Source organism: Paramisgurnus dabryanus, chromosome 18 (genome assembly GCF_030506205.2).
Source record: "Paramisgurnus dabryanus chromosome 18, PD_genome_1.1, whole genome shotgun sequence".
In the NCBI taxonomy this organism is placed as follows: Eukaryota; Metazoa; Chordata; class Actinopteri; order Cypriniformes; family Cobitidae; genus Paramisgurnus; species Paramisgurnus dabryanus.
The window spans coordinates 19139534-19161385 of NC_133354.1; the positions used below are offsets into that span (position 1 = coordinate 19139534).

Below are 21852 nucleotides of genomic sequence, written 5' to 3' on the forward strand. Positions count from 1 at the left end.
ATTGGGAAAAGAAGCTATGGTCTGGGAGAATGTTTGTCACACTTTCCACTGCGCATGCCACTCCCAAAAGAAAATTCATGATATAAAACATTCAAAAACAAACACAGAATTTGAATTAAACCAAAAATTTTAAATCATACAATGCAGTGCTGTTGGTTAATAGCCTCATTTTCTGAGGTTTAATTACAAAGAATTTATGATAAATTAATGCATTTTTTTAAATGCCATAAAACTGGGGGCTCATGTCATATGCCTTATACTAAAACAGCTAAAACCAGCCTAAGTTGGCAGTAGCTGGTCTCCCAACCTTGTTTTAGAGGGGGTTTGAAGACTGGAAGACCAGCTGACCACCTGCAAAAACAAGCTTGTCGAGGCTGAAAACTTGGCTAAACTGTTTGGCTGGTCTTAGCTGGTTTACGATGGAATTAGCTATGGTTTTATTGTGGTAAAGGTGTAGTTAGTAACCATAGTTTTTTGGTGTATTGACTACTATCAGCAAAACCATTCTTTTACTACAATAACCATGCTAAATGGCAAAGCTAGTTTTCCAGCCTGGTCAGGTAAAAAGTGGCCAAAACCCCTATAAAACCAGCTTGCTACACCAAGGCTGGTTTTAACTTTATTTTCAGTAGGGTGTTAACATACTTACAATCTGTATTATATGCTGTTTTACAGACATCGAAGGTTTTTACAGTGCAGTTTAAACCATTCCTGTCATCCCACAATTTGTCTAAGCATGCTCTCTCTCTCTCTCTCTCTGCCGTCTGTGTAGGCAGAGCTCATGCGCAAGATTGTCACGCATGCGCATTGTCTCGTTTTACCTCAGCATCATGGCGGCGCCCGTAGACCTCGAGCTGAAGAAGGTAAATGACAATTTACAGATTTATTCACAGTTGTAAACGAATTTGTTAATTATATTTTGCCTTTCTAAATTAGCGAGTGATGGTTTATACTGCCAGTTAGATCAGAATTACGCTATGGTACGGTTTAAAACAATGCAGGGGAACTGCTAACCTGTGGCAGAACACATTTTTATAGTTATGCTTTTTCATATATTGCCTTTACATTAAAAGATTACAAAGTAAAGCCTTATTTACACCAGTATACATTCGTTTTTGTTTTTTTATATGACTGCAAATGAAGTTTACAAAAAATACTTTAAAGTCTATTATTTTGTTAATTAAGCATAATTTAATGCGACCTTAACACTATAGCACAGTTTAATGTTATGACTATAAACATTTTACAATGGTAATTTTTGTAAGGGTATATTTTATTTCTGATGTACATTTCATCATTTATTTCTTTTAATTCATAACTGATGATGTCACATGCCTAGATCTTAAGGAATCTTTAAAGTATTTATTAAGAGTATTTATCAATATTTAAGGTATTTATTAAGAGATAAAACTGTTACCACAACTTTCTCAATCTGCAATTCTCGCATTTGTATTCTGCAGGCCTTTGGTGAACTGCAGGCCAAAATGATTGACACTCAGCAGAAGGTGAAGATCGCAGACTTGCAGATCGAACAGCTGAGCCGTATGAAGAAACACGCAAGCTTCACACATGTAGAGATCACCTCACTTCCTGGCAGCACCCGCATGTTCGAGGGAGCAGGACGCATGTATGTGCACTGCAGATCAGCTTTGTGCAAAATATCATGCGATTGAGCCTTTTGCTGTAGGTTAACACAGATTATATTTTGCAGGTTTATTTTACAGTCTAAAGATGAGATCGCCAATCAGCTTTTGGACAAGCAGAAAACAGCAGATGAGAAGATTAAGGAGCTTGAGGTGGGTGTGGCCAAACACAAACATACAAAGTTCACAAGTTGTCAACTGCCTAAAAGTATTTTGCTCATCATAACAAGTGTTTTTGGGGACGCAAATGTCTACAAAAATATCATCAAATGGTTTATGCAAAGAGCATTCTGATGCTAAAAGGGACATTCCACTTTTTTTGAAAATATGCTCATTTTCCTGCTCCCCTAGAATTAAACATTTGATTTTTACCGTTTTGGAATCAATTCAGCTGATCTCCGGGTCTGGCGGTACCACTTTTAGTATAGCTTAGCATGATCCATTGAATCTGATTAGACCAAGCATCGCTGCAGCAGGCGTAGTGATATTACGCAGCGCCTGAAAATAGTCCCCTGCTATTGAAAGTAACCAAGGGGACTATTGTCGGGCACTGCGTAATATCATTGCGCCAGCTGCAGCCATCTTACAGCAGCAAAGTTCTTGATTATTACACCAGAATGAGAGTATAGTTCCTAGCGATATCAGCCTAGAAAATCCCAACTTTTAATTTTCCGTACACGATGTAACTACAGAAGAGTTAAGTTTTTAATAGGAAAATATCGAACTCTTTGATTATTTTTTTTAGCACAAACGCTAATGGTCTAACCAGATTCAATGGATTATGCTAAGCTATGCTAAAAGATCGGCTGAATGGATTCCAAAACGGTAAAAATTAAATGTTTAACTCTAGGGGAGCTGGAAAATGAGCATATTTTCAAAAAAAGTGGAGTGTCCCTTTAAATAAAGGAAAGACTCCTATATTAAAGGTGACGTTAACCTGGAAAGATCATCTGTCTCGGGCGATCTGTTTACAAGTGGTCAGCTCAGGTGCAAACAGGGTCTAAAGCGTTATGTGATCTGGTTACTCAAACTACAGAGAGGATAGTAACACATCCCTGTAAACTCATTGCATTTCTGGTGTAAATGCCAGTATGTCCTAATGAATATCACATAATTGCGAAACACTGCATGCTTGCCCTTCAATTAACCGCAGATCATTTGCCTTAGATAAAGCAAAAAATATATACACGAAAGGTACACCAAGCAAGCAATTTTGCCATTAAAAGACAGCCCAGATGTCAAGGCAAAATTTGGACTGTCAGTCAAAATTGAATAGACGTCTAACCATAGCCCAGAAATAATGAAATAAAATAAATATATCAGTAAAACCAAACCACTTGTAATTACGGTTAACTTTGCTAATATCATACATCTTGCAAGTTATTTAGGCAAAAACAACATGTAACCAAATTCAAGGTTATTTTGGCTAGAAGTGGGTTACTTATACCTTTGGTATACTGGATCTATAGTTAATCTAAATAGTAAAATGACTGCTATTACTTGCTAAACCGGCCTCTGAAATGAAATAAGGCAGGGCTGGATTTGAATTTGTCCATCGAGATCTAATTGGATCTTTTGAAGGTGGGTCGTGTTGCTAATTGCTATTCGCAGCGATATTCTCCCGGACCCCGCCCACCTGCCGTACATTATGACCGGAAGTAAAAAGAGATCGTTTTTAGGAGGGGAGGAGATTTGCATTTATGATTAAAGATTATGAGGGCACATGAATTTTAAATTTTAAATGAATGAAGCACACAGATAAATCATTTGTAAAAAAAATACCACAATATTGCAAAACAAATTACAGTTTTTTTATTTTACTTTTCATTGCGACTTTAAGCTGCTATAATTTAAAAGCATATCTTGACATACAGTACAGGCCAAAAGTTTGGACACACTTGACTAAAATGTTAACTATGATTTTAAAAATCTTTTAATCTGAAGGTGTATGGTTAAATACATGAAATTATATTTGTAGAAAAAACTATACCTGTGCCAAACAGATTAATTTCTGTTATTAGAAAACTAAAATTTTATTTTAAAATATTATTTTTGAAATAGATGACTTGCACTGAATATTACAGAAAAAGCTGTCAATAAGAGCCCAGATTAAATGTGAAATCCTTCAATATTCTTTAAAATTCAGTCTAAAGTAAAACTTCAAGAAGCTTCTTGATAAAATGACACAAGTATGGTTTTGCAATTTCTAGGCAAAGGGTAACTGCACTTCAGATGATAAAATATAACAGAGTTTTGATTTATTTTAGATGCTGTCAGTCACCAACATAATTCCCACATTTGCATTTTTGTTATGCCATCGTTTGGACGAGTTTATTATTATTCTGTTATGTGGAAAAATATATAAATAAAAAATGAGTGAGTGTGTCCAAACTTTTGGCCTGTACTGTATTATCAGTTCCATTGTTTTGTCTCAAGATGCACAGCAGTAATGATATTTGTAAGGTATGTTTGTAAAAACTACTCTGATGTTGTAAAAATAACTAATGCCTAGTCCTGGATTAATCTAAACCCTTTCCAGGAACCTGCCCCTAAAAGTAAAAAAGTTAGAGAATGAAATATTTAAAGAAAATGGAAAAATCCATAAGATACATGCATTCAACAAGCATTTTATTAATGATATTCAACATTAAAAGCAGGAAACAAACATTGAAAGGATTAAATGCATGTGAATGTATGATAAGACTGAAATCAATGACTGACACTCCTACGATCAAAAATATTCATATTTTTTCGTATGGCTTTTGGAGTTTCCACAAAAGGCTGTAGTCTAATAGGATTGCCTGTTATTTCTCTAGAAACTCAAATGCTTGTGTGGTTTTTACTCGTGGCCATGTTTGCATGCTTCTCCCACAGTTTTGCATGCACGCTCAGAATGTCACACTCATGTTGTGCGGGAGGAAGCCCTCCCGTCTGGTTTTAGCAACCCTCTCATGTTGATTTCTTTTAAAGGGGGAGGTATGTGTGGTTAAAATGATGCCCGTACATCATTGTGTTCCCATCACTGTGCTAAAACCACAATGGCTTTATGGCTCTCATGATATCCTTATCTTTACACAGGCATCCACATGCTTGTATGAGCAATCATCCTTCAGCATGTTTTCACATTTACACATTTAGCTCCTACTTTAATGAAAAACAGTTTGCATTATACATTTTGTAAGTATGTGGATTTTATGGGAATCGAACCAGTGCTGTTTCTAGCACCATCCTGTGCCAATATCATGTCAAATAACCATGTTGTAAAATATTAAAATGTTTTATTGTGACTTGATCTGAATTGCACAGAGGATCATTTGTATAAACGAGAAATGTTGTTACTCAGTGGAAAGTCGTAGGTCGTCAAATCAAATTCTGTGCTGGGTAAAGAAAAGCTGACGCTTTTGTTCCCAAGAACTTGTCGTATTAGAGGAAATAGTGATGAGAAATGTCATCATTATGCCCAGCATGTGGGCTTCAATATGAAAATGACTGAATCAGTATGTCATCATACTTTTCAACATCAGCGTGGTTTTGTGGCATCATTAGCCTTAAAAATTATTTTTCGAAATTTCCCTTTAATTTCAATAGACTTTCGAGGTTTGCTGCTCGGTTGTAGCAATGACGTGACTGTCTTGCTTCAGATTCAGAAGTTGTGAGTTGTGCCCACATCAGAATGTTCAAACCAAGTTTAAATATGTCAGTTCTTTGATCTCTTTGGTTTATGATGAAAAGCCAGCTGTTCGTGTTTACCTGAACTTTAAGAGCGAGTGTAGCCACCTGTAGCCTCACGGGAGGTCCTGCCTCCTGTTTCAAACAGCTTTCAGATCAGCCCGCTTATTGTTAACTTGAATGACATGAGAGAGATGCAGCCGGCTTTGTTATTTTGTTATTGAAGGTATGACGACCACATATCTTCTCATTGAGGTAAACTGTTTCAAAAACCTAACACGGTTTTTCATCCAGGTGTCAGGCTATGAAGTCCTTCTGTGTGTTTCACATGATTTAAGATGGCAGGTTCATAAGAAGGATGGGAGGAATTGTGTATTTACTTATGCTTGGAATTTAAGTCATGTGCTAAAAATAGTGTTATCTCAAACAGTGTTGGTTTAGCGATAAGACTATGCATATTTTCTTTGAAACCTAAATAAACAGTCCGGAGAATTGTTGTCATTTTATAACTATATAATTCTTTAGAATGGTATCCTTGAATAATTTTAGCTGTGCTGTCATTCATTTTCCTTTTACCACTTCCTATTGTGGTAAACAGTTTCTATGTAAAAATGTGGGTGTGTGTGAAAATTGCATCACAGTCCTTTTTTATGACTGCAGATTGTAGTCTTGTAATGCAGTGAAACCGAGTACAGGTGAGACATTACAGTCATCAGGTGCCAGATACAGTAATCTAGTTCACCTTTTATCTGTCTGGCTTTAATGTGTCATACAGAGTCATTTTGTTAAAGGGATAGTTCGGCCAAAAAGGATATTAAACCCACGATTTACTCACCCCCAAGCTGTCTGAGTTGCATATGTCCATCGTTTTTCAGATAAACACATTTTCGGATATTTTAGAAAATGTTTTAGATCTTTCAGTTGACTAAATGTAATGTTAAGGGGTCCACCCATAGTCCACGACCTTCAAGTCCAAAAAAAGTGCGTCCATCCTTCACAAATTAAATCCAAACGGCTCCAGGATGATAAACAAAGGTCTTCTGAGGGTAATCCGTGCGGTGTTGTTGTATAAATATCCATATTTAAAACTTTTTTAACGAAAATAAATACCTTCCGCTAGCGCCGCCATTTTAGTCGCGTCCGCATTCAGGATGAGAGCTTACGCAGCCTACGGAGGCTACTCTGCTGCTGCTCTGTGCCCCCGCCCTCCGAATTTGTCATACATCACTAAGAAAAGTGCGTACACTACGCTAATACTCTCTCCTGAATACAGAGGAGTCTAAGATGGCGGTGCTACCGGAAGGTATTTATTTTCGTTAATAAAGTTTTAAATATGGATATTTCTACAGCAACACCCCGTGGATTACCCTCAGAAGACCTTTGTTTATCATCCTGGAGCCGTTTGGATTCAATTTGTGAAGGATGGATGCACTTTTTTGGACTTGAAGGTCGTGGACTATGGGTGGACCCCGTAACATTACATTTAATCAACTGAAAGATCTAAAACATTTTTTAAAATATCCGAAAATGTGTTTGTCTGAAAAACTATGGACATATGCAACTCAGACAGCTTGGGGGTGAGTAAATCATGGGTTTAATATCATTTTTGGCCGAACTATCCCTTTAATGTTGAAAATGTGTAGCTCAACACCTACAACAGGTCTCTAGACTTGATCTTGTGGGTTTATGATTGATTTAATCCACCTTTTTTTTTATAAAGCTGACTTGTTGGAACTAAACAGTGCTTGATATTTATCTCCTAGAATTTTAGAAAACCACCTCTTTAAAGGTACAGTTCCCCCCAAAATGTTTTAATATTTGCTAACACTCTTGCATGGCTTTCTTCTGTCTGTAATGCATAAGGTGATATTCTGAAAAATGCCCACAAAATGAATTTTGGGGCAGTTTTTTGGACAGGGTTTATCCTAGTCCCAGACTAAAATGTATGTTTGAGCTGCCTTACTTTAAAAACACCTTGTACTTACATATTTTAACATGTATCAATGCCATTGTTTTGTCTCACAGCTGTATTGCTTTTTTGTAAGGTTTGTTTGTAAAACTACCTAGATGTCCTAATATAACTAAAGCCTAGTCGTAGATTAATCTAAACCCTGTCTGGGATGAAGATATAGGGGTGATTTCCCAGACAGGGATTATCTTAAGCCAGGACTAGGCCTTAGTTTAATTAGGAAATATAACTAGTTTAAACAAACATGCCTTACTAAAAACATTACTTGTGTGCATTTTGAGGCAAAACAAAGGGCACTGATGTATTTTAAGATATGTCAGTCTAAGCTGTTTTCAGTTTGGACAGCTCTTACATAAATTTTAGTCTAGGACTAGTCTAATCCCTGTCCGGGAAACTGCCCCATAGTGCTAAAGTAACCCATATGACTGAAGCGGTGTATTACCAATGCAATATTATCACTTTGTAAGATGTACAGACTAAAATGTGTGAACCCGTCTGTGAAAACCCAGCTAAAGTAATTTTTCTGAGCTTTACTGTTTTCTACATATAAATGCGCCCTTGAAACTGCACATGAGCGTTAGCGCAGACTGACTCTGATCATGACCGCTCTCTGATCGACTCTGGTTTTACACACAATGTTAATCAGACGCAGGACCCGAAGTAATTCAACTGGGATCGACCCAAACGGGTCACGGGTCCTCCGTGAAGTCCTCTAATGGATACAACTCTGCCCAAGTTCTGAAACATGGAAGGATACAAAGTGACTCAGTGCTTGCCAATTCATCGAGAAACTCACACCAAACTCATCGGGAGAGACGAAACATTATTAAAGAATAACAAAAAAGACAAAATTTGATGGCAGATATACTTGGGCGGTTGTTAATATACCTGGGCGGCCCGTCTAAGTAAGGTCAGTGTGTGGGAAATACTGAATAATGTCAATACTATTTGAGTCATATGGGTGATTCTCACGAAATCCAGCCAATTTTTGTTTTTGTTGCACATTTAAGATTAAGGTCTTACTATAAACATTATTTTTAGAGGATTTAAAAATATTTCCTATATTTATATTTTTTATCATTATCAAATATTATCATTACCGCAACATGATATGACATTAATTATATGCCTTTACAAACTCATGTTTCGGTAATGAGAACTAAAAAGTTGTCTAGGTACTATGACAAACAAAATTTCAACTTCTATCTGGAGAGAAAAAATAAGAACTGCTTACATGGTAGCCATCTTGAGTGTCACAGTCAATTATGTCCCTTCTACCAATGTTTTTTTTAAAATGTTAGTTCCTTGAGGGCTTAAACAATGATTGAAAATTGTTGCGGAGGATGAGAAAATTGGTCCTGGAGACATTTCTATTCCTTATTATTGTCTCTACATTAACCAATGATCACCAAATACCACATGTTTCTTTACTGTAAATGTTTATAGTATAACATGCACTGAAGCTTTTTATTTTTTTTATAAATATTTCCACGTCAAAGAACCCAAATCCAGTCATGGACACGTTGCGGTAATGAAAATTTCCCCCTTAAATGTGGAAAAAACTAAATTGGTTTGTATGTCATTTGAAATCATGTGCAAAATAGTACATGAAGAGATGTTTGTAACTTTATGCTTCTTATTTTGATTTTTTTACTTTTATTATCAAAATGTTTCATGACACCACATAAGTCTAATTTCGCGAGAATCACCCATATGGGTTAATTTGGGTTAATAAGATCATTTTCTTTACATGTAAAATAAGAAATAGCGTTGTGCCGCACTTAAACTGTGGGTTGAAGTTGGCTCTAATATTTTATTTTTAACTGCACCGTCCTTTAATAACAAACTCTTTGGGAAACCTGCTTGATGTGGTCATGGACGTTGTTTACTCGTATCATAAATTCTTCTGATGTTTTTTATATCCATCTTCCTTGGTGTTATTTTACCATGAATGGATGGGACAAGTAAAGCAAAAAGGTTTCTTCTATGCCATCGCTGTGAAGAAACGTTTAAGCACTTGTATTTTTTATGTGCGTGTGTGGCCATTCGTGTGCATCTGACATCATAAAAGTTACAGTATGTTATGATGCTCTAAGGCTTTACATACACACATCCACTGATTTACTTTAACACCATTTACGATATTTAGATCTCAATTTATTTGAATGGCAAAAAAGTTGTTTAGAAAAGTAAATAAGAAGTGTGTGATTGTAAAAGGGCGTTGACTGATATACAGTAATGCTGAGATGTATTTGTGCACTTTCAGCATCGTGTCTGGGCCTGCCTGTATTTGGCTGCAGCGCGCTGGGCAGTTTGGGTGTAATCTCAGTCTCGGCTATGACATCACCTTGAATAAATGCAGGCCTGGTGACTTTTGGATCCAGGCCCAGGGCTTCCCTCGACTAACTGAGCCCAATGAGAAGCACCTGATGACAGCGTATTTCATTACACATTGACCGTCATATATCCTACAGTGACCAATCGAAACAATTTTCGAGACCTGATGACTTTCTGACCGGCCTTTAAAAAAGGTTGTTTGGATACGCATTTGTGATCAAGCCCTGAGTCACGCAAATATTTCAGAGGCCTCCTTGCTTTTGTAATGCCCGTGTACAGTCAGACAGCATAGCTGCCATTTTCCGCCGAATACTGGAACCCTTTTTAGACCACGGGGAGCGAATGAGCTCATGGCTCCTGTGACCTCTTTATTCACAGAGTCTGGGTGAGGCAGTGCGAAGTAACATGATGTTGTCAGCATCTGAACGGTGCCCACTCACCGCCCTCGTGATGCCCATGCATGAGTTATGACTCCTGGGGTGACAATGACCCAACTGCCGATTACTTTATGAGGTCATCATTTGCACACGATGCAGGTGGGCTGCATGCCCATAGTGGGGAGAGGACTGATGTGTAGCGTGTTGACAGAGCTGTTACGGATCTGTCAACGCCTTTTTGGGAACCTCAGCGGGTTGTTGTTTCGTGCAATTGCAGAAAAGACGGATGAAGATTGTTATAAATACTCCGAGACAGCAGGAGGGAGATGCTGCAGAATTATTTGCATGGTTGGGGTGTCGTCCTGGGTGCAAACTGGGGGACAGCTGTCCTTACATGGCACTATCAGATTTACTTCTTACTCATGACAGTCGATTTATCATGCCTCACACCCTTCACGCTGTGCCTGTTTTGACTATTCTTGATCTTGACTGTGGCGCAAGTTGTGAGGCATTTCCGTGCTTTTATTCAGAATTCCCCATCAACTATGGGGCACGTTCTTTTTGGGGCACCAGCACCAAACCAGACTTAAATTTTTAAGAAAAATGCAATTTGCAATAACTTGCTAAATAATGCAGTGAGTTATATAATATGGTAATGCTTTAAGTATGCAAGACCAATTTGAAATAGGGCTGTCAAATGATTACTCGCAATTAATTGCATGCAGAATAAAAGTTTATGTTTGCATGTGCTGCATTCATGTTAATGAATCACTTACATAATAGATTTTATGTTAAATAAATAAAATAAATATTTATAAATCTGTATATATATATGTATAATATATAATCTATATATACATATATAGTATCTGTATAGTATCTGTGTCACTTGTTGGTGCCATTTTAATAAAGAATAATAAATAAATTACATTTTGCACAATTTTCAACAATATTCGATGTTCACATTATTCTATGATTTATACATTTTCCGTTATATTAGTTTTTTAAAAATACTTTTTTTAAACTAATATTTAACTTATCGTCCTGCCCTGATTCCTTTACTTTCTTTCTGATCGTTTAGCATTCATATGCGATCATCCATACGTCATCCATACGTCAGAGTACATGCAGGCAATAACATTCACATGCCAGTTTCTATGTTATCTGCATTGAACTAAAGGTTTGACTAGGGCTGTCACGATTATGATATTTGGCTGACAGTTAACTCTTTCCCCGCCATTGACGAGATATCTCGTCAATTAAGAGAAAACGCTTCCCCGCCAATGACGAGATTTTCCGTCTTTCCGCAATACCGCTATTATCCACCAGGCGCCCTTCCGCAACTTTTTAAAACCGGAAGTATTGCCCTATGGCAAGCGGCTGCATGTCCGTGTCTGTTTTAAAGATCGCTTTGAATCGGATCTCTATGAAAAGTCCGTCATAAAAATGGAAATATCTCTGCTTTTTGCTCAAAATATTCAAAAGCTGATTGCAAAAGAACCACTAAAGGTAGGATGAAACGGTTTTTTTTGTTTGAAAGCAGAGGGTCTGTTTTGTCATTTGGTATATTGTATGTTTATATATTTAAAGAAGAACATTTTCTGGAAGGCATTAAACTTTGGTGAAAATCATGAAAAACGCTGGCGCTGGCTGGCAACTTTTTTTAAAAACGCTGGCGGTGAAAGAGTTAATTGTTTAATAAGAATTTAACATTTAGTTCTCTTACTTTTGTTTGTTCATGAAATAATTCATAGCAGCCAATCCTACTTAGGTCATATTAGTACTGGACCACATGTCTGTAGTGGCTGCAAAAAAATAATCCCTTACAGATCCTTAAGAATAGCATCCTTCATTTCCCTAAATTTGGAATTGCTGTTTTGGAAATGTTTGTTTTACCTGGCAGTTCATACTAATTATCAAAGTTTTGCAGCATTTCTTTAAATGCTGTTTTTTTCCACTGCATTTGCATTATATCACGTTACACTGTCAGTTAAAGAGCTCCATCTAATACTGTCTCGTTTTTACAGGCGCTGCAGCTCCCCCTTGTGGTTTTTAAAGAGATGTGCAATCATTGCGGTGATCTAAAATCACCGCGATGAGGACAAACAATTGCGATGAGACGATTATTTAGTCATTGTGACAGCCCTAGGTTTGACTATTCAGTCATTCTGCAAACAATTAGGCACATTTGCGATATAACAATAATTTCGTCCAATTCTGACCTAGATTCCTGTTTCCCCATTATTCTGTGGGTGTTCATGTAAACATAATCAATTTCTTTCGTTTTCATTTCATGCACTGTTTCAAACACACCTGTAGGTATAAACCTTTTGTTTCTGCAAGACAAGCATGATTAAACATCCCTGAAGCTTGAAGTCGGTATGCGTATTTTGCGTTTTCACTTCAAAGGTGTGTGAAGGGAATGCATTCATTCTCATTCATCCCCAGAGGCATAAACGAAAGCATTACACCTCCTTTTCTCTGGAATTCTAATACTGAAGCATTCCGTTGGCAGTTGTTTATATTCGAATTCACTCAAAACCGAAAGAAGTCGAAGGCCTTCGCTTTTCCGACCCGTGTGCATTTGCGGCAGGTCAGTGCGTTTCAGGACCATCACCTCTGCCTCCAGTAACGGAGCCGACAACAACAAAGGGTTCATTTATGACAGAGTCTGCGCAGACTATCTGCCCTGTCATCTGTGCTCTGACAGAAGTCACTATGGGCGGCACTCTGTCCCATAAGAGGATCCATTCAGACCACAACAATGAGGGCTTCTGCGGCCTGATTGAGACAGAGCTGCAAAGAGAAAGCCACAAGACCTCTTTGTGCCTTCTTCCGCATTGTTCTGGGAAGGTCAGCTTTCTGAGGTATCATTATATGCATGGAGCGCTGTGTTTCCATAACACAACGGGCATGGGCTGAGGGGATTCCCTCATTAGGGCGGCTTTGTTGGGTTCATACCTTTGATGATAACCAGTTTAGTCCAGATTTTGGTGCATTCATGAATTGTTCAATATAAGTTTGTCAATTTACTCAGCCTTTTAGTTTCGTAATATTCACACATCTAGTTGGCCATAAAGGAATTCTTAATAATTATTGGGGTGATTTTGAGCCTTGAAATTAGAATATTGCCTTGTGTGCCATGAAACTGACTTTTATCACAGATTTGTCAAAGAGGTTTGATATGTCATAGTCTAGATGCTCAGAAGTGAAAGAGAGAGACATACATAAACTAAGCAGGACATTCATTGAGTTCAAAAGATCGATTGTTCACATTCAAACCAGAAGAGCTGTGTGGGAGGCAAACATCCCTCAGTTAGCAAAGTGGTTATTAAAAGCTAGTTGCAACATTTCTTTGCTCTTTTATTTTTTGTAACCTCTTAAGTACGCTCTTAAAAATAAAAATGCTTAAAAATGTCTTGACAGCAATGCCATAGAGAAAGCATTTTTGCTTTCTTAAGAAAACCAATCAGTCAACGAGCCATTCTTTTTATACCTTTCTATAATCTAAATAACCAGGCAGTTTTGTTTTTCATTCATCAGAAAAGGCGCTGCATTCAAGCATGCAACACTGCAAAAAATGCAAACAAGCCCTTAAACATGATGCCTATGTACTTCACCTTCTTGCATTTTGTCATTTTTTTATTCAAGGCTGCACCTTTTCCTATAATATAATAATAATATTATTATTATTATATGTATTATTATTATTATTATTATTATTATTATTATGGCTCACATAACACACACCGTTTAGGTCAATCAAATTTTAAGCTTGGTTACCTATAGAGTAGAATTTCTCCTTCATGGGCCCTATCTTGCAGCCAGCGCAATTGACTTTGTCAGTGACGCATGTATCATTCGTATTTTGCACCGGCGCACAGCGGGTTTTTCCCTCCACAGACGCACGCCGGCAAACTAGGGAATGAACTTGCGCTCCCTGGGCGGTTCAGCGCAAAAAAGGAGGCATGTTCCAGCGCAAACCATCCCTGATGCTATTTTGCAGTTTCAAAAAAAAATTGCGCCACTAATCAGAAAAAAAATGTCTAAAGTCATTTTGTTATTTTGTGTGGCTGCGTTAAAAAATTATCATGCAAATAACGATTAAAATATTTAATTTAATATTAATATTATATGTATTACGTTTATTTTATGTAAATAATAATTTAAATGTTTTCATAAGAAACCTTAATGTATGTTAACTTGATTTGTAAGTGTACTTTGGTGTTGGACTGCTTGCGTTTATTGGCTTTCAGCGGTGAGGGTGTATGCAGCGATGTCCTCGGCTGGGGTAAGGTCCTGTGTGGAGGCAGATCCACCTCCCGTTACACTGCGTGCCCGAATTATGCTGGCACGGTTGGGTTTCCCCCGTCTCCTGACATCATTGTAGCGCTTGCGGCGCAACGTCCTGGGGATGCCAGCTGATGAGACAATTGTGTCTATTTCCTCCCACGCCTGTTTAACCGACGCTGATTTGGGCGGGTTTCTCCCATCCCCATACAAAACAACTTCTCTGTCTTTGACTGCTCTTACAAGAACGTCAGTCTCCTCGGCTGTGAACCGCTCCTGGCGTGCGCCTGGTAAATCCGTCATAATAATAGCAACCCACCATGGAACTTGTGCCCTTGCGTTTAAAGGGAATGTTGGATGATGTTCTGATTGGTTTATTTGGCGTTACGCCCAAACCACACCTATGAATAATGAACCTACTTCAGACCAACCCCTTATTGATTTGCGCCTGGCGTTATCGAGTTATTTCTTCCGCCGGGAAAATAGCAACAGCGCCCAAGATCCGCCCGCAAAGTCACTTGCGCTTCGCGCTTCGCATTTGCGTTTCAGATCGTTAAAATAGGGCCCCATATGTCCAAAGAGTCTTTCGTGTTGTCAGATTATTAAAAGACAGAACGGCCATTCCGTTTTTTTTGCCGAAAAAAGATGAACACTTGAAGGCGTACGGTGGGCGGGGCTGAAGAGTTATGAGTACACGCAGCCTTTCGATACTAATCTAACAGCTGTGACACTGATTGAAATCAAACTTAATAAAAACTTTTTTTAATGGCTTACAGTCAGATACAGCTTTGCATACATGATCCAGAATTGGATACTGAGTAAGTAATTGATCAGAAGGAACAACAGCAGCAACGATTACAGTAGGACGTCTCTATCTGGTAATTAATCCTTTTTGTTTATCTGCTATTTTAATTAAGGTGTTCGTTTAAAAGGTATAAATGTCGTAAGTGCATTACAATGCCAACTGAGGCGGAAAATGATTTCTGTTGTTGGTGTCGTTACATTACATGCACGTATGCGCTAATTGCAAACAAAACACGTCAGATTTTGATTTATTTACGCCTGTGGTTGCGACTCCTTTACATTGTCTCTTAAAGTTGGGACCAAACTGAGCCTTGTTTGTAAAGCAAACCTCTCCGAACTGCAGCTAATTTGCAATTATGTTGTTGTCTTTGAAAAACTAACTGCATCCGCTGTTGTCTTAAGACATGGGAAGCTAAATAAGGTTTTCTTCTCCTTACATCCAAAAACACACTTCTTTTGTCGACCCATCTTAATAAAACAAAGTTGTTGGGTGCTGTGCAGTGATACAGGTAACTTCTACTCAACGGAGCAATGCTAATGCGCATTCTCGCTCTCACTTGACGTGCAGGGCGACGTGCTTTTCTGGGGGTAAAGGTCCATAAAAGGAATATGGGGTCAGTCAGTCGTAACAGATACCCCCTTTCGAAAAAAACTTCGGTTTTGAATTTGGCCTAGAAATACTCGGTCACAAGCTCAACTGCTTTTTTGAAATAAGGTTTTCTTCTCCTTACATCCAAAAACACACTTCTTTTGTCGACCCATCTTAATAAAACAAAGTTGTTGGGTGCTGTGCAGTGATACAGGTAACTTCTACTCAACGGAGCAATGCTAATGCGCATTCTCGCTCTCACTTGACGTGCAGGGCAGGCGTGCTTTTCTGGGGGTAAAGGTCCATAAAAGGAATATGGGGTCAGTCAGTCGTAACAGATACCCCCTTTCGAAAAAAACTTCGGTTTTGAATTTGGCCTAGAAATACTCGGTCACAAGCTCAACTGCTTTTTTGACACGTTGCTTATGTTTAGCATGAGGGTTATTAACATATTACACTATGTTAATAGGTCAGAATGCAGGAAGTAGCATTAACCCCCCCCCCCCTAATAATAGTAATAAATAAAAAGTGAACTTATTACATGCATATTACATGGCAAGATCCATTAAGCACACAAAGCTGAGCTCTACACTCTACCCACATCATGTACAATAGCAAAATAGCTGCAATTCATCCATCCAGAAAAGAGAAAGAAATCCTACCTCATAATGGATGACTAAGTATGAAGAATTCATGCTTGAGTCCTTTAACACAGATATGACCTGCACATTTGTGCTTTTAAACCCTTAAGCGCATTACAAAATTATATTGTGTGCTAATTGACACATGCCACAAATACTTTTGATGAAAGCTTACATAGCGTTGAATGCGTTCAACCCATTACTTGTGAATACAGAAGGTAAATTATATGTGTGCTGATGACGTTCTTAGGCATCCATTAGTACGTAAGAATATTTAAACATGGCAAAAATGCCATCAGTCGTAATTCAATACTACTTGCTACTTAGATACCCAAATGCACGCCCCTACTCGCCATTGTTTTCTGCGCCTGTTTTGCCTTTTGAAATATTTTTATGACCTTTCTTTGGCCTCTCTGATCTAAAAATAAGCAGCTTTTCTAAAGGGTTGGCATAGATGAAAAGCATGGGCCAATATCTGTTGTCGTATCTGTTATCATGCTTGCTCAGAGAATATTCCTGCTTATTGATGTCCTGTGGTTCCCACTCTCACCCTCCTTTCAAAAACATACCGATGTATCTGTAACCTGCATCAAGGTTACGCAGATGTGCACATGTAAACGTTGTGTATGCAAAAGTGCTTTGTGCGTGAACAGGCTGGGTGAGATTCCAAAAATAAACAAATTGTTCAGTGAACAATTGCCTCTTGCATTTTATAGGACAGCGTTTGGATATTACTCTCGTTTTTCGTTTCTGTGACACTTCTTACATTGTTTTATCCCACCACCATTGGTATGGTTGAGTCATGAAAGGGAAAACTAATAGCTTTTAGGTCACTGTTAAACAAGATAATAGTTTTTAAACACACTAAGTATAGCGACAGGTTCTTCAAATAAAAGCGGAAATAAAAACCACTAAAGGTGTAGGGTTGTTATCATGGCAATTCGTTTCGGAGACGGTGAGATTATATGTAGGCTAAAAGTCAATAAGGAAAGATGAAGGAAGGGCGGGATTCCCAGACAGCAATGATCTAATGTACAGTATTGCCTGGTTACAGGCAACTCACATAAACACATGGCGTACTTCAATAATTAAAGATACTTCATTTCACTTTTGCATTTGGCAGACACTTTTTTCCATTATTATACATTTTTAACAGTATGTGTGTTCCCTGGGTTCCAACCAATAACCTTTTATGCGGTAATGGGCTATACGGGATCATTATTTACAAGATCTAATAGAAGTCTCAGGTTTCCCTAGAATGTATCTGTGAAGTTTCAGCTCAAAATACCCACAAATAATGTGTTATAGCATGTCCCAAATGACCCTATCTGGATGGGAGCAAAAACTTTTTTTATGTGTGTACCATTAAATGCAAATGAGCTACAGCTCATCACTCTCTTACCGACAGCGCTTTTGGTTAAAAATAGATCAGATTTTTGTATATACAGTCTGAGACAATAGTATCTTTAGCCGCATTAGCGCTACAACGTGCTAACAAACCCATTTAGAAAAGATTTGGGGTAAATTAACCAGTCAGTGAGTGGCAGTGGGTGGGGCTTTGTTTGTGTGAGGTCACAATAACCAAATAATCAAAACTGCATGCTTTGATTTAATGGGGATAAAAAAAAAGGTTTTTTTCATTGTAGGGTTTTTGTGTTCACACACTCCCAACACACATAAATGTGGATTTTGCGTAATATGTGTCCTTTAAATTACAACATATAAAAGAAATTCTCTAGAAGACTTCACAGACTTCAAAATTGTGACGTTGATGAAACTCCGCTCAGTGGTTCATATAAAGTTCATGATAAAAAATTGTTAAATTAGTGGATTGCACACAATGCCTTGTGTTATTTTGTTTGAAAGAAAGATAATCATGCTGCCACATCGCCAGGGCAAAGGTTTTCTCTGTGTGTGTTGACTCATTTCTTTCGCTGGAAGATTTCAGGTAGGGGCCTGCTTCTGTACATTATCACCGCTGTTAACCAGGTGTCAACCATGTGATCACATCCTGAAACACATCTGACGCAACACTCATTCACACTTTCTCCAGCATGTAGCACCTTTCGTCTGAGATACGGCCCTTTTGTGATTTAGGTCAGTAAGGGATATCAAAAAACTTTTAGGTTTTTTTAACAACTGTAATCATAAGTTTTGTTAAGAGCATCTTGATGTGTCATTTTCCTATCTTATCTCAAAGAATTTTAACAACTTTGTCACCAGCTTGATGAGAGGGTGTGATCGGAACAGGAATCTTTTGATGTTGCGAATGCCTTGTTTAGGCATGTATGCAAAATATTAATGTTGTGAACGTTCATGGTTTTGTGATTTAAACCCGTTAAAGTGGCTTGTCTTGTGTTTTTTTTCTGCAGCAAAAGAAGACGTATCTCGAGCGCAGCGTTAAAGACGCAGAGGACAACATTAGAGAGATGCTGATGTCCAGAAGAGCTCAGTAAAACACTCACACCCATCCACAAAACCTGCTATATTACCTTTGTACACCATACCATTAGTTTACATGCCTTCTGTATGTATTCAAGAATGTTCATCTTGACAGCTATGCTAGTAAGAGTCATTTGTCAGCTGTAGAGAGGAAGTTTATTTAAGTGATTTGTTAAATTGAATGTTTACATTCTGTCTAATGTACTCTCCTGTGACCTTTTTAGGTAAACTTTAACCTATCCAAGTCTTTTTAAGTTATTATTTACTGCATTCTTTATAGATTTCCTTTCTATGGTTTGTAAAATAAAATAAAATAAAAATACAAAACATTTTTTTTATGTAGGCAGGTGTGAACATGGCAATAAAGATGACTTTGAAAGACAGCGGATTTGTGTCTGTGTGTGTCATACAGTAATTTAGATACGATCTGATATTATTATTATTATGGATGCTCTTAATTGCTGCGAGATTTGGGAACTGCACGTCACCGGTTTCCTGTTCGTTCCCCTGGACATCCTTCTTTCGTGTCTCATCCCTTCTTTCTTGTGATCTTTTTCCTGACTACCTAAAGAAAGATGTTGCACAAGCCTGTGAAAACTTTCAGGCGATGACCTCAAAACTGAAAAAGAGAAATAGACGAGACTTCTGTTTAAATCTGCACCAGACTGCTCTTCCTGCGTCTTTCCTGTGTGTCTGTCTGTGTCTCAATCTATAATGATGCAGATGTTTGTCTGAGTGATATCCTCCTTCCTTGCTCAAATGACTGTGGACTATCTCTAAATGGACAGAAAAAATAAAACCTATACTTTTAAAAATTAAGTTTCTTAGAAGAACTTGTTTTGGTCTCACAAAAAAACCTTTACGGTATATTTTTTTATACATTGGTACCTTTGTCCACTATAAAAACCAAGATGTCTTTCTTTGTTCAGTCGAGAAGAAATTGTGTTTTTTGAGGAAAACATTCCAGGATTTTTCATATTTAAATGGCCTGTAATGGACCCCAACACGTAACAGTTTTAATGCAGTTTAAAATTGGAGTTTCAAAGGACTCTAAACGATTCCAATAGATGCATACCGGTATTATCTAGCGAAACGATTGTCATTTTTGGCAAGAAAAAAAAATGCGCTTTTAAACCACAACTTCTCGTCTTCCTCCTGTGACGCGCCAGCACTACCTTACGTAATACGTCATCACGTCAAGAGGTCACAGATGACGTATGCGAAACTACACCCCAGTGTTTACAAGTGTGGAGAAAAAGGACCGTTCCGATGTTGTTGTATGTCGGATGATGCTAATTAATGTCTTTGTGTCACTGTATTGTTTAAAATGGTCCGCAAATGTGCTTTTCGTATATGTAACCCTTATGCCTCATTTGGGATCGTTTAGAATCCTTTGAAACTCAGTTGAAACTGCAATTTTAAACTGCATTAAAACTGTTATGTATTGGGGTCCATTAAGGTCCATTGAAATGAGAAAAATCCTGGAATGTTTTCCTCAATAAACATAATTTCTTTTCGACTGAACAAAGAAAGACATCAACATTGTGGATGATATGGTGGTGACTAAATTATCTGGATTTGTTTTTTAAGAAAATGTACTAATGCTTTAAAGGGTCTTTATTGAACCATACAGTCTGACAAATAGCATTTAACCCCATAAACTCTGCAGACACGCCGGTGGGTCAAAAACGGCATCATTTTTAAAACAAATAGCACAAAGTTTTCTCTAAAATAATACATTTTGACATCAATTTACTCCAAAGTATGTGGGTACATTCAGGCATCCCTAACTCTGCAAAAAAATTTTTAATTATACTGCAGAGCATAACCCTAATGTTTTTTAACCTTTATTTATTAAATATTCACTATTAAACTGATATGATTAAACCTACAACTGATTGACTGTATAATATAGATTTGTAATAATGGACATTGTCAATAATGACATGGTACAACCAATGAGGTTCTGCACAATCAGACACAATTATCCCAAGCTGTGACTAGGGCAGTACCATTTGAAAAGGTCCTATTATGTACCATTTATAGGTACAGACATGTATACATTTAGTACCAACATGCACCTCTGAGGTACTAAAAGGAATTGCAAAGGTGTACTTTTGAAAGGGTACTGACCCAGTGACAGCTAGGGACCATTTTTTAACAATTTATTATGACAATGTGGTTTGCCCCAAACAAATAATGCCAACTAAACTTTTTAATTTTTTAGCTGATCCCGAGATTTTTGTATTGGCTGAGAGTTTCCTTCAAATTTACACAGGTTTCCTAGAGTTTTCAAGCTGGGGTCCGTGGTCCCCCAAATTTTTCTAAGGGGCCCCCAGAAAAATTCAAAAGAACAGCAAAAACTGTAAAAGTCTTTCAGTCTTATAAACAATTTGCTATCTTTATAGTATCACACAATTTATTTTTCTTTATACAAACTATAGATATACTTTTAGGAAAGGGGTCTCTATCCAAAGGTTTATCATATATGGGGGTACCTGCTTTATAAAGTTTACCCTGTATACCCTGGATTTATCACATTAATAATTATTAATAGTTTTTCTCGTGATTTGCATTACTTAGTGATAGTGTTAGCTTTCTGTAAATGTTATTTTTGTTTGATAGTGACATTAATATTTTATTAAGTGCCCAGACTACTTAAAATAATAAAACATCCATCCACACATTACAGAACTGCTCCACACAGATGCGACCACATGTGGTTTTATTTCATATGTTGATTTATACTTCCCTCTACTGACCACATCACTAAATGCAGTCACATCCTTCACATTTAGGTGTGGACCTTGTGAAGTCATGTGATTAATATGGGTAGCTCTAACAGTACAGTGGAAATTTTGCACCTAAGTTCTGTACTCCTCTGATTATCCATGGATATTCCTCCTATGATTTTTGTTGTGGTCTTTATCTGTAAGAGTTTCAATATTGCATATTGGCACTATGGCACTGAAGATATACAAGTGGAGGAGGGGCACTTTTCAATCCATCAGCACTTTTTCACAAATAACTGAAGAGATCTGAAGAATGACCTCACATGTACTGTTTTACATCCAAAGGAGCTCTATGTGGA

The 21852-nt window shown here is 37.6% G+C and overlaps 1 protein-coding gene across 1 annotated transcript; it reads left to right on the top strand.

The window, feature by feature from the left end:
* Window positions 1–775: 775 nt before the first annotated feature.
* Window positions 776–19144, top strand: pfdn1 (prefoldin subunit 1). The gene is made up of 4 exons (XM_065287803.1): window positions 776–863; window positions 1461–1627; window positions 1712–1796; window positions 18692–19144. Exons 1-4 carry the CDS (start codon window positions 801–803, stop codon window positions 18773–18775), a joined length of 399 nt encoding a protein of 132 aa, XP_065143875.1. The 5' UTR covers window positions 776–800; the 3' UTR covers window positions 18776–19144.
* The last annotated feature ends 2708 nt before the right edge of the window (window positions 19145–21852 follow it).